A 14,011-nucleotide genomic window follows, 5' to 3' on the forward strand; every position below is an offset into this window, starting at 1 on the left:
AAGCTCCATACCCCCAGGCCTCCGCTCAGAAGTCCCTTCTGCAGAAGCTCTGATCCCCACTCTCCTAGGTATCTGGTCCTCCCTCAACAGGAGTTCTGGTCCCTCATGCCCTGCTTTTCCCCTTTTGGATCTCAACCCCCTCACAGGTCCTCTGCTTCCCCATGTGATCTGAGCCTACTCCTCTCCAAGAGGTCTGCCCTCCCACAGCTCTCTGGTTCTCTCCAGCTTCTTCACTCTGCCCTTCCCCACCCTGTGGATGATTATGTCAGTGGTGCTGTGCAGGCCAGGGGAATGGGAGAGCACAGCTACTCTGACACTCTGCCCTGACCAGAGTCCCATACCACAACATGGCAAGAGAAAGAGCAGCACTCCTGGGCTCAAGGAAAGAAGTGCTTTCTCTCTCCACTGCAGGCTGAAGGTTGAGGGACTGTCAGGGCCTTTGGGCTTGTCTATACTTACATTTTATAGTGCTCTAACTTGCTAGTGTAGACAGGCTCCCAGCGCTTGGAGCTAATCCCCTCGTGGAGGTGGATTACCTGGAGCACTGGGAGAGCTCTCTCCACTGGGAGAGCATTCCCAAGGCAGCACTTTGAAGTTTCCAGTGTAGACATACCCTTTGTCTGCAGAGCTGGGCAGAGGGTTGGGAGGGGGTAAGAAGGGGGGGAGGTAAACACACTGCTGCCCCCACCCCTGGTTGCGTGGTAGGGGAGAAGTAGTAAATTCTCGTTGTAATTACCCTATAATCCCAATGTAAAGTGAAGCTATCCTGACAATCTACTATTTCAGAAAATGATCTCCACCCGAACAGTTAGCAGCGGGAAAGGTGGGAACTCTCCCCTCCCCCAGCCCATTGACTTGTGAGGTGAGGGTCTTCAAAGCTTAGGGGCCTGCATTTGGTCCTAAGAGTTTGACAAGCCAGCAATAGCAAGAAATTTCTGAGTTCGTGCTGACACTCCACCGCTTTACACTTTGACACTCGCTCAGAAGGCCAATTATTTGACTTCAGTACTTTCTGCTTTGCTTCCAGGAAGCTCCATGTCATGTCAAAGCTCTGACATGGATGGCCGACATAAGTGTGTCAAATGGCTCAGTACTACATGGATCTTTGGCACAGTGTCTGGCATTGCTACACCTATTGTGCAGCCATTCATTCATTTTCTGGCCTTTACAGATTGTTTATTACAAGGCTAACTTATTGGAGAGCCAGCTCTGCACAGAAAGGATCCTGTGAATGCTCTGTAGCCAGTATTTAAATATCAGCAATTCAGCCTTTTTTAAGAAGACCTACTCCTAATAATTACTTCTACCAACAATTTTTCCTTTTTAAAATAGTAGTAACCTTTGTACTTAGGTGGGGAAATCTACTTAATATTAAGGAACTCATAGTTCACCCCCATATATATCCCTTTTATAAACAACCAGTTAAATAATTTAATTCAAAATCTGTGTATATTTGGAGGAACAGGAAAGGTGAAAGAGAGAGATAAAAACTTGATCCCAATATCAAACTGCACCCTTAAAATTCAGGGACCTGGGTTCTATATTAGAAATGCTATCTGGAGAGCTCTGAACTGTATGCCATTATACAGCAAACAACAGAATTATGGTCTAAGACTTCCATTATTCCCTCCCCTCTGCAATGACCACCACAGTAACAGCCTGGCACTTGATCTCCAGCGTATTAATCGCAAGTCTCCTCTTTCCTGTGCATCTCGCCCAGCTGACAGAAGACACGGCAGATGTCATTGGAAGGGCACAGGGTCTTAGAGGAATTGCTGAGCTGCCCCTTTAAAGGGCTGCATAGCATTACGCCAGCAATTATGTGCATGATGATGCCGGATCTAGCTGTGACACTGCACTGCATTGGAGACGATGATGATGCTCTTCATTTGAGCTGAAAGAAGCCAAGATGCAGCCAACAGCTGTTTTCCAGCGAGGGCTGAAGACAGACTTCCCGGGGAGGGTGAATTACATCGCGCTACTGCCTCGCACAGACACAGACCAGACAGAAACATGCATGCCCAGACCATCCATCAGGAGCAATGCATCCTCTGCGCTCCCGTGCCACCTCCCCACTGCAGAGATCAGACTGCTTTGCAGGCAGCAATGAATTAGTCCTTGCTACTGCAGCCCCAGGATATATGACCGGCCTCCCATTACAGATGGGCCAAATTCCTCCCAGGAGTAACTCCAGCCTTTGCAGCGGAGTTACCCCAGAGATTAGCGTGGCCCCCAAAGGTTCAGGGGGCCTTGCCCAAGGTCAGACAGTGGCTGAGGCACCCCGGGTCTCCAGATCCCCTTCGTGTGCCGCAGCCCCTAGCCCGCGCCCCCTGCCCCTCCAACAGACCGGCACAGGGCAGTCAGTCCCGGCGGGTCACCCCCGGCCCTGGCCCCCAGCCGGCCACTGCCCCGGCCCCGCGGCTCACCTCCTTCAGCTGCTCCATCTCGGTGCGGATGGTCTCGTACTCCGCCTCCAGCTCCTCGTACTGCTGCTTGAGCTGCTGCTTCTCCTCCAGCACGGCCAGCCCGTACTCCGCCGCCTGGATCTTCTCCCGGGTGGTCTCGCCCAGCTCCTGGGAGAGCCGCTTGAGCTCGCTCCGCAGCCACTCCGGCTCCGACTCCATCACCAGCTTGGCGTACTCCTCCTCCTCCATGGCCACAGCCATCGCGGCCGGCCGGGCGCGGCGCCTCCCGTCCCCGTCCGGCGGGGCAGCACAGCGAGGGGGGCTGCGGGGCGAGCCGGGCAGCGGGACGGACGCAGCGCCCTTAACACCCCCGCAGCCGCTGGGCTGCCATGGGCCGCCCTCGGCGAGCACAACTTGGCCCCGCTGCTGCGCTGCCAGCTCCCCCGGCTGCCATGAACCGGGCAGGGCGCTCGGTTCGCTCTCGCCCCTGGCTGCACCCCCGCCCCGGGCAGCCCCTTACACCATGATTCCTGCCTCCTCCCGCAGGCTGCGGCTGCGAAACGAGCTGGGCAGGCAGAGCGCAGTGAAATCATTCAAAAGGAACGGCCAGCCAGCTGCCCGGCGGGCCTTGTGGGACGTGTAGTCCCGCCTCCCCCCAGCGCCAAGCCAACGCGTGCCTCAGAGGACTACGAGTCCCACAATGCACAGGGAGGGCAGCCCAGCTGGGAGGCAGCCCCAGCCCTCTTGGAGGAATTCTTGCTAGGGGAAGAAGCTGGCAGAGGGCTGTGTTAGTCTCATCACCGGCCTCAGGGCAACTTTCACTTGTAACAGTGACGCCTACAGGCCGCGTCAAACCTAAGTAGCTACATTATTGCGGGCGGGGGTCAGAGTTGTGCCAGTTTCTGTGATATGTTGCTTTCTGAGGCTGTATGCATTGCAAACGGGGGTAACTAAGTGAAATCAGCGGAAGTTGGGCACCTAAATACCTTTGGGAATCAGACTCGTTGTCTAGGATGGAAGTGAACTTAAGATAGCACGCACCCCTCTGGCTTTTAAACAACACAGCACTATGTTTTCCCCCCAAAGCTGTTGTTATAATCACTATCATTGTCAGCCTTGTCTGTCATCTTTGTTGTAGTTCTATAATTATTTATTTATTCATTCTGTGATGTATACAACACTATAGTTATGCATGGTACTTTACCAACAAAGGTATTTTGCTTCTTTTAATTTTCTCAACTGAAAGATTACATAAATCTTTGCAGGACCAGGGGTATGGATTTAGGCATGTGCTTAATTTTATGCACATGAATAGTACACATTGAAGTCACTGCTTACACGTGTAAAGTTAATTATGTGCATAGGCCTTCTCAGCATCACCGCCCTCATGATCCTGCAAGTAAATCCTTGCTCACATGCATAGCCGCAGTGAAATCAAAGATAATGCTTTTGTGAGTGAATACTCAGCACATAAGACAGGGTTTAAAGATCTGGCTAGAAGATAAGATGTAACAAAGAGTGAGGGCCACAAAGAATGGGAGGGGAGGAGAGGAAAGGGAGAACAAAGGTTGCAACAATGGGAGCATGTGTTTGCTTTTGAATGCTATGCATGCTTCTTGAGGGTGCTGTCTTTGTTAGTTTTCTTCATTGTTCAAAAACTAAAACTGATATATAGCATTCTGATAGAATTAACTGGTTACATGAAATAGTTACTGCTATTGTACTGTAAAGCTGTGCCATTGCTCTAGCTTTCACTCAAGGAGGTACATTTAATGTTGCTATAGATTCCTCCCTACATTTATAACTGAAGTACAATGGTAATGCAGTTATTTGAAATTAAAAACACCTTAAGTTATTTATTATGATTTTTATTGAGGGTGCTTGTTTATGGTGGTTATTATATTATTACTTTGGGGGTCTTTATGTAATTCTTCTTTCACTCAGCTTGTTTATTTCTCTATATAGTGCCACTGATGTGCATGGCACTGGGCAGATAAGTAAGAAGATGAGGTTCTGGTTTCCAGGAGTTTACCGTCCGAACAGATAAGGGGAACAGAGTGGTAGCCATGTGAGTCGATCAGCAAAAACAACTACAGACCATGGAGTAGAGTAGGGCTGGGCAGAAATACCAGAAAACAAGGGGAAAGGTAAGCAGCTGGTGCAGGAACATAATTAAATGTATTTTATTACAGGTTTGTCTTAATTTTTTTATTAGCTTACTATAATTTTCAGGGTTTTGCAGAAGCAGGTACAGGCATAAGGGGGAAAAGGAGTGGGTGCTGGAGTTAAGATTAATTATAGAAAGTGAAGCTAAAGTAATGCTCTCTCAAAAGCACATGGTAAAGATTTGTATTCCTTTAAGACACAGATCCAGCAAAGCACATAAGCACATGTATAACTTTAATCACATGAGTCATTCCATTGAATTCAATAGAACTCCTCACATTTAAAGTTATGCAAGTGCTTAAATAATTTGCTGAACTGGGGCCTAAATGAGCATTCTATGTAGACTATATAAGATGTATAATTGAGAAGAGGCTTGCAACTGACTAGAATTTTCAGAAGAAAATAATTTTATAAGCAATAGAAATTTGCAGAAGTTACAAGATCTTACTTGCCAGGTATAATTTTATTAAATACTTTGTACAGTGTTAGTTCATTATTAGTATTTCACCACAGCAGTGGCATATTTAGACCTATGCAGTTGTGAATATGGCTCAGGATTTTCCAGGGTCACTCACCACATTTGCACACCCAACCTTCCAACCAGAGTTTCAGGCTCAATGCCCATCGGTTATTTCATCTAACTTTAGCACCAGCTAGCAATGACAGAGAATTAATTCCTTAGCATTCCTCCCTTGTTACCAGCTTTATCTCCTGGCTCCTTGGTTCTTTTAAGATGGAGCACCAGAAATCAGAGCGCCTCACAACCAGCTGTATGGAGGAAGCAGCAGCAGCAGCTGATGGGGACAGTGTCATGGGTACACAGGAGTGGGTCCTAGTCAGACTGAGCAGAGTGCTGGATGGGGCATGTATCATTTTATACAGGGATGGCCCTAAGAATGAAGTAGCAAGTACATTTCTGTGCGAAAGTAAACATCTTGCCATAATTTTCTCCATCAGGAGTAATGTGATGGAGAAAAATCCTCCATATGCCCATTGGAGTTCTGAAGATCCCTTCCTTTTCCATTGTTTCACATCTCCCAACTCAGTGGCTCCATCTAACAGTTCCCCATCCCTCAACTGGGAATAATGGCATTTCACAGGGTTAATGTGAGGATAAATGCACTAAAAACTATGGGGTACTACAGGAACAGGGGGAGAAAGGGGGTTGTATAAGTATCTAAAGTAGATAGATTTTGCAGCTGTCTTGGTTGGCTTGTATAGCTCTAGGGCCAGCTCCAGGCACCAGGGGTGCAAGCACATGCCTGGGGCGGCACATGCTAAGGGGTGCCACATGCTAAGGGGTTGCCATTCTGTCCATTCTTGGGGTGTCAGAGTCCGGGCAGTTTTGTTTTTTTTTTGCTTCGGCAGTTCGGGCGGCGGCAGTCCGAGATACTTTTTTTTTTTTTTTTTGCTTGGGGCGGCAAAAATGGTGGAGCCGGCCCTGTATAGCTCTCCACACAATAATACTTGAGCAGCCTCCAACCTATCCCCAGCCCACTTGAAAAAGATGCAGCACTTTTGATGAGGAAATGTAATCAGTTATTGTTGCTAGTTACCCTTTAATAAAAGGATGGTGGTTACCAAAGAAGAGTAAACAGTGAATGATGTAATTACTTCTCCAGCGCAGGTAGCATTAATTTATAAGCCATGATATAGGGCTGAGCACCCTGGGTCAAAATCTGCTCTCAGGCCTGGTCTCGACCTAGAACTTAGGTCGACCTTGCTACATTGCTCAGGCTGTGAAAAATGTCACGCCCTGTGCAACCTAGATAGGTCAACCTAACCCTCACTGTAGATGCTACTAGGTCAGTAGAAGAATGCTTCCATCTATCTACCTACCGCCTCTCAAGGCGGTGGATTTAGTATAGTGATGTAAAAACCCCTTCTGTCATGATAGTAGGTGTCTACACGACAGGGCTACAGCAGCACAGCTGCAACACCCATTGTAAATCCTGAGTAACTCCACTGAGTTAGTGAATTTACTCCAGATTGACACCAGTGTAACTGAGAGCACTATTTGGCCCTCTGCATGTCAGCTTGAGAGCTTGCCCAACTTGTTCAGAGCTTGTCCTTCTTTTATTGCAGCAGGCACAGCTCAGAATTTCACCTAATGACAAAAATAATTGGTACTGAATTGGTGGGCAGGTGCCAAACACAAAAAACAATGACCTGTCTGAGCACACATGAGGATTAGAGCATAGTATATAACAAGGGCTGTGCCTATAGCTCCAGGGCTTTTTCAGGCTGCTTTAATCTTCTACCTACCTATGTTCATCCAGATCCACCTTGGTACATATAAAAACATTCCCCTTTAATAAAGTGTTTTAGTGTCTGTGAGTTTAACCTCATAGTCATGAAGCCGTCCGGCTAATATTTTATTTTGAGGAACTTGTGCCAACCCAAACCTCCACATGGTTCATCTAGAGAGGCTGCATTTGACATGTGAATACTGAGGTAATGCCCTAATTCTCGTCCCTGTAACAAACTTGCCGTGAGCTGAAAAACAAAAGTTTGATGTAAACAGCCCGCTGCAGTTAACGAAAATTCCTTCTCTTTTCAGTTTCAAAATGCCGTGAGTCCTGTGTTAATAGCAAACCTGTATGTATTGGGCCTGGTTCCAAAAACCTCACACACCCCTGACAGCTAACACCCAGCTTTTAGAACGAGGAGTACTTGTGGCACCTTAGAGACTAACAAATTCATTTGGGCATAAGCTTTTGTGGGCTAAAACCCACTTCATCAGATGCATGCAGTGCAAAATACAGTAGGAAGATATATATGTGTGTGTGTATATACACAGAGAACATAAAAAAATGGGAGTTGCCATACCAACTCTAACAAGACTAATCAATTAATACACTACTCAATTTATACACTCTCAATTATTTCTTCTCTAAATTCACATCAATGCCACATGCCCTACGCTCATTTAAACCCCCAATGCACTACATGCAACCAAACTGGCTGGGCCTGCTTCTGCTCTCACACTAGTGTTATAAGCTGGTGTAACTAACTCCTTTGACTTCAATGGATGCCCTCCAGATTTACAACAGGGTGAGATCAGAATTTGGCCCACTGAACATGAAAGTCCTGGAGTAGCACTGCCACACTTGACTTGCAGCTGTTTTCATACTCTGCTACCATTGTTGTTCTGCCAGTTTTCACTCCCTCCCAAACTATACAAGCTGGCACGGTCAGAAGTAGCTCTGCTTCCCAGCTGCTCAACAAGGAGAATCAAGGAGGAAAATGGCCAGGGTGGTGAGACAATGCACTCAGGAGCAATTTTCTTCCCTGTACTCAGGACAAAGACAACTGGGGGCTTAACGGGCACTTTATCCTCCTCTCCGCCCAAAAAAATTTAAGGATTGTATTAACAAATAAAGGAAATGCTGAGTTTGGAAGAGAAACTTGCTTATCTCACTTGATTAAAAGTGGACAAATTTAGTCATGGTACAAAACTATTCATTAAAACTATATTCAACAGCTATTATTCTATTATTTCTTTAACTGTAGTCCCTTCCTTCACCCCCACTTCCCCATAAAGAAAGTTGTCTGTGCCCCTGGTACTTTCCAACTTTCATGGGAGATCTGGGACCTGGACTGGACCTTAAGGAAATAAGCCATATTGGTGGCCCTAATCCAGAGTTCCTCAAACTTCATTGCACTGTGACCCCCTTCTGACAACAAAAATTACTACATGACCCTGGGAAGGGGGACGGAAGCCTGAGCCCCACCACCCCAGGCTGGGGAGCCCAAGCCCAAGCCCTGCTATCCTGGGGGGCACTGAAGCGTGAGAGCTTCAGCCCTGGGTGGTGGGGCTCAGATTTCAGCTTCAGCCCCGAGCCTCAGCAACTCTAACGCCAGCCGTGGTGATCCCATTAAAACAGGGTCGCAACCCACTCTGGGCTGCCAACCCACAGTTTGAGAACCACTGCCCTAGTCTTACACTTCAAAGGGAGTTCATTAAAACCAGGGTAATTATTTCATTATGACCTTGGCAAACTTAGGCTTAGAGGTAACAGCACCCCATATAGTTTCAGCACTGGGAGAATTTGCAGCTGTAAATGAGTTGGATGAAGAACAAAAGTAAAGTGGGTAAAAAGACCAAGAGGTGATGTGAAAGTTAAAGTTAGATTCCCTTAAGCTCAATGAAACCCTTTTATACCCACCCTACTCAGCATCTAATGGCATGTCCATGCTATAAGCCAAGGTGTGATTGTATTTGTAGTATGGGTAGGCATACCCATGCTAGCTTTAATCTAGCTAGGACGGGGGGACAATAATAGTGACAACGTGGCAGCATTATCCACCTGAATTCAAACCCACCGGGGACCTTACGTAGGTATTTGCATGACTGCCCATGCCACCATATTTTCACTAATATTGTTACCCATCCTATCTAGATTAAAGCTAGCATGAGTAGGCCTACAATCACACCTTCACTTGCAGTGTAGATATACCCTAAGGAGGCTGGAAAATAGTATAACTTACATGCAGTGGAGCCAGTAAAAGGCAAAATGAGGTATAAATTTGAGTAGCCTTCACCCTACTTTAATTTATACTATTTTATAGCTCCTTGGTGTATAATTTAGGTAGCAGTTAGCAAAAGCTACGTTACCAGCTCCAGGAAAGGAAATAAGTGTGAAACCAAAAGGCTTACCGTTTCTGTCATAAATTGGGAACATCATTTCAACAAGAAAGGGAGAGACAGGGCCTGGTTCTCCACTCTGTTGCACTGGTTTTGTGTTCCATCAGTGAAGTCAGTGGAGTAAACTGGTCAAAAGTTTATGAATTCTGAAATCTTGAAAGCCAAAATAATATGGGGAATTTTTAGAAATATTTTGTTGATTTTCTCCCTTTTCTTGACCAGTTATATTGCCAACCCTAAGCATTCAAAAACCATGAGTCAGCTGCAAAACAAAATCAGGAGGCTGACTTAAAAATCATGAGATTTTGGAGAAATAATAAATTTGGGATTCTTTTTTATTTGTCTTGGTTTCTGAGCTTTTAGGGTGCACTCAGATCATCTTTTCAGGTTTTCTTTTCAACCACAAGGACTAGGGACTTAGTTTCTCTTTTTAAATGGAGCCTGAGATTTTTACATAATCACTTGCCTATCTGAGCTGGGGTTTTAAGAAAACACTGAATATTGCAAGATGCGTGGTAAAATCATGAGAGATGGCAACGCTGCTTAACAAAGGTGGGCTAATTGTTTTGTCATAGATCAGAGTTGAGTCATTAACTATTTGTGTTCTGGATGGCTCATAAAACTACTGGAGTCTCATTATCAGATCCCATTCTGCAATGTTTTGCTAAATAGTCTTGTTCAAAATGTGAAGGAAAACGTTCAGCAGCAATTGTCGACATGCTATTTCAGAGGCATCTGTGGGCATTTTTGGAAACGAGCAGATGGCCAAAGATAGAGCTCACGTGATGCTTTGAGATGATGGAGTTAGCATAATAAAAGCTTGTAATGACTGCAGTGTGTATGTGCTGGCACATGTCCACAACCTGTACATCTGCTTCAAGAAGTTTCTGTGGGGAACTTGATCGAGAAGGTGACTGGTCATTTCAATCACCTCTCTTCTGCTGTCTCTAATCATACAAACTCCCAACTAATACCCAGCTGATTCAAGGTTCACGGCCAAGTGTAACTCCATTTATAGTACAACATGCTTAAGACACCGGCTGGAAAAACAAGACATTCTCACTCTGTATTGTTCAGAAGATTTCAATTTTAACCCACTTGCTATATCCCAGTGGAATCTCCTAGACACTGTAATGTGAGGCCTCAAACCATTCAAGGAGCTAATAACAAAAGTCAACTCCGACCAAGCCTGAATTACCACGGTGGTTCCTGCTGTGTGAACACGGAAAGTCCAAAAAGTGAAGTATCAGATGAAGACATCAGAGCCATGAAAGCTAAGATGTTCATATCTCATTTGACACCAGTTCAACTGCATCAAAATAGGGCAAGGATATACATTTGCCGATTTAAGATGTATCTGTGTAGAATTCAGATATTATAAATGATGGCACAAAAACCATCCATCTTGAAACTGGGTCCCCAAAACAGACAGACACACACACACACCCCTCCCTGTAAGAAGTAACACTCCTGTAAGTCTGTATTCTGGCAGACATTCAGACCTCTACTCACAGACCCTTTGGGCAGATTATTCCTGGAAGGGAATTAATGATCTGTGAACAGGCGGGTGCATTGGGTTCATTGCAAGATCAGGGCTATGGCTACAGATTACAGGCTACAGTAAGCAGAGCATGCTACCTGACCCCCCCAAATGCCCTCTGTGTCACTGTCACCTGTCATGGTGGGCCTGAGGAATGGGCTCATTATGAAGATTTAAAGGAAGGAATATAGGTAAGGCCAATTTCCACCCCAGATTCCTGCTGCTAGTAGAGATTTTTCTAGTAGATGTCTGTGTGCAAGGCCTGTCAGAATTTGGCCCACTGTCTTTGGGTTTATAAGTGTCATGCATGTCACACCTCAGCTGCTAGAAGAGGGCCTCATCCTCCCTGACTGAACTAACCTCGTTATCTCTAGACTAATTCTTGCCTGCATATTTATACCTGCCTCTGGAAGTTTCCACTACATGCGTCTGACAAAAGCTTATGCTCCAATAAGTCTGTTAGTCTATAAGGTGCCACAGGACTCTTTGTCGCTTTTTACAGATCCAGACTAACACGGCTACCCCACTGATACTTGACATGCATGTCTATGTTACATTTCCCTGATCCTAGCTTTCTACTTTACTGTTTTTTAATAGAAACATAGAACAGAAGGACTGAAAATACATTCCAAACATTTTGCTACAGATTCAGAGATCAAACTGGACACTACATGCATGACTGATCTGTGTTGATGACTGGTCCTTAAACAAAAAAACAGGAAAGTAATAATCTCGTGTGCCTTGAAGTGCAATGACAGAGTACTCGGGATATGCATCATTTACTACTATACATAGGAAAGTGTGGTGAGTTTACATCTTCACTGGCTGAAATCTGCCAGGAGCAGAGTTTGCATCTTATTCATTTATGTAGGAAATACAGATTTTTGTCAAAAAATTAAATTCTTAAAGTCTCCATGAGTAGGCGAAGAATGTGATTAACTCCTAAGACTAGTGAGGAAGTTTTGGCTGATCTTTGGGGGCGTACATGGAACAGGGGGTTACCCACTGAGTGGATATCCAGCCTAATAATTGCTTGGCTTATTGCCAGAGGTAGAGAAGTAGGAATGAATGAAGGGCCCAATAACAGTATGTCTGGCATACCATCTGCTAGGCATATCAGGCAGCAGATGCTCGGCATGGTTACTCAGTAAAAAACATGCTTCCTGTTCTGCCAGCATGGAATGAGTGTGGGGGCAGTGGGCATTTTTATTAAATATTTCCTCATTTTAATTTGTTGTCTTTGTATTACAAACAGCCTCTCACATAAAGCCAGCTAAAGTGGCTAATGACTACTTTTAGTAATTTATTCTTCCTCAGCCTTGTCTACATGAGAGAGTTGCACTGGGTTTAATTAAAGTTGTGTCTTTGAAACTGATTTAGTTAAATTGGGGCCAAAGCTGTGTGAACACTCTTAGTTTGGTTTAAAATCAGGCTTATTTCAGTTTAGCTTAAAATTGTACACGAAGCCTAAATGTAACCTTACTGAACCCACGAGCCAGTTAGAAGTCATACAGTGGGCAGGGCCTGTAATTTAGATTTTATTGGATTCCTTTTCCTTTCCATTCCCCTCACACACTCTCATCTTTTTAGGTGGGGCAGAGCAGTTCCTTTTTCCCGTTGTTTGAACTATTGTGAAGTAACCAATATCTGGTGTTAGGTGCTATAAAAACTGGTACATAAAAAGATTTCAGGTTTTGAGGTATGGCTTTGCTGTCTATATTTATCTATGGCTAATCAAGAGTTTGTAAGTAAATACACACACATCTCAAATTTGCATAATTATTTAAGCTAATATAAATATAATCAACCTATGTATCTTCCCCCCCTCCAGTCCATCTTTTTCACAGGAATTTAGCCTTTAAGGCACAATGACCATTGCAAGTTTTTGCCTTGCCTTCCCCCGCCCCCCCCCCCCAACACTGTTAGATGGTAAAAAGTGTCTCATTTGCAAAACATCAATTTGACGGACGCAGGTGGCAAACTATACAGAACTACATGGAATGTAGCATATAGGTAGATAGGGCTTGATTTTTCTCTTACACTGGTGTAATTAAGATCAAAGGCCAGATTTCTGGCCCCGTTAAAGATACTTTGCGCCAGTTAAAGGGACACTGGAGGATTCCCACAACATGAAAGATTCCTCCAGTGACATAGGGCCACTGCAGACCTCCTACATTATCTTCCTTCCAGCAACTGCTATGGGGCTCGGCTGGGAGCTGTTTCTACACCCTAATGATCCCTGGCTGCCAGAACATCCCTTTGGGAATGTGGGTAACTGTAAAATAAAACAGGGCTAAGGTTTTAGGCACTTTGCACTGGGGACTGGATCAGTCCCCAGCCAGACACAGGATCAGGATAGCATAAAAGGTAGCTTCAAGCCACCTTTGTCGCACCCCTGAAACTTGAGCTGAACATAGCTGGGACAGAGCCCAGAATCTGGCCCCATTCCAAGTGAATTAATGTCACTCAGTGGATGAGAACACAACCTTCAGCCAGGTAGGCACTAAAAAGTAATATCAGCATTGCTATGTGTGTCAGGGGTTGGAAAACACCACACCTTTGACCGATGTGGCTATTCTGACATAACCCCCAGTGTAGACACAGTTAGGTTGAAGAAGAAAGCTCTCCTGACACAGCTAACTTCGTTTGTGGACATGAAGTTCCTATGTACCAACAAAAAGTTGGCTGCATCTACACTTTAGGACTCTGCTGGCAGCCTGGCATAATTATACTAACATAGCGAGTATGTCTCTGGCTCATGCATTCCAAAGTCCATTACGTTGTTAGGCAGTTTGATGAGGTGTGAAATAGCTGCTCTCCCTTCTCTATGGTTTTTGTTGTATCCTAACAATGTTTCTCATTGCCAGCTTTCTCGATCAGATTAAGGAAGAATTAGTGGAATTAATTAAAAGGCTATTCTACTAACCACCACACAGCAGGTCTGATTTCATTTTTATTTCCCTCAAACTATGTCAAAGAAAAATATAAGGAACCTTAATTACAACAGCCTCAGGTTTAAAAAAAGGAAAACGGAAACGATAGTGCATCAGCATGGGCTGCTAATGGAGCAACCTGATTATTTCAGATCATTGTGGGAAGCGAAAAGGAAGTGAACAATGATGTTTCAGACCTCACGTCCTTCTTCTGGAGTGATCTGGAATAAAGAAAGAGACTAAATTTTTTTTTCTATATGTTATTCTTCAGTAAAGATATACTGGGCTGGCTGGAATTGAAATGCACATGGATAAAGCT

General features: G+C 44.9%; 1 protein-coding gene across 2 annotated transcripts in view; it reads right to left on the reverse strand.

Moving 5' to 3' along the window:
* The window catches only part of BICD2 (BICD cargo adaptor 2), a 148,374-nt gene extending 145,708 nt beyond the window's left edge, over positions 1-2,666 (reverse strand). For both annotated transcript variants that reach the window (XM_039481446.1, XM_039481445.1), the window contains exon 1: positions 2,427-2,666. In XM_039481446.1, the coding sequence (XP_039337380.1) occupies positions 2,427-2,666 (240 nt within the window). The remainder of the gene's footprint in view (positions 1-2,426) is intronic.
* Positions 2,667-14,011: the final 11,345 nt, after the last annotated feature.

The sequence above is a fragment of the Mauremys reevesii genome, linkage group 7 (assembly GCF_016161935.1).
Source record: "Mauremys reevesii isolate NIE-2019 linkage group 7, ASM1616193v1, whole genome shotgun sequence".
NCBI classification, from domain to species: Eukaryota; Metazoa; Chordata; order Testudines; family Geoemydidae; genus Mauremys; species Mauremys reevesii.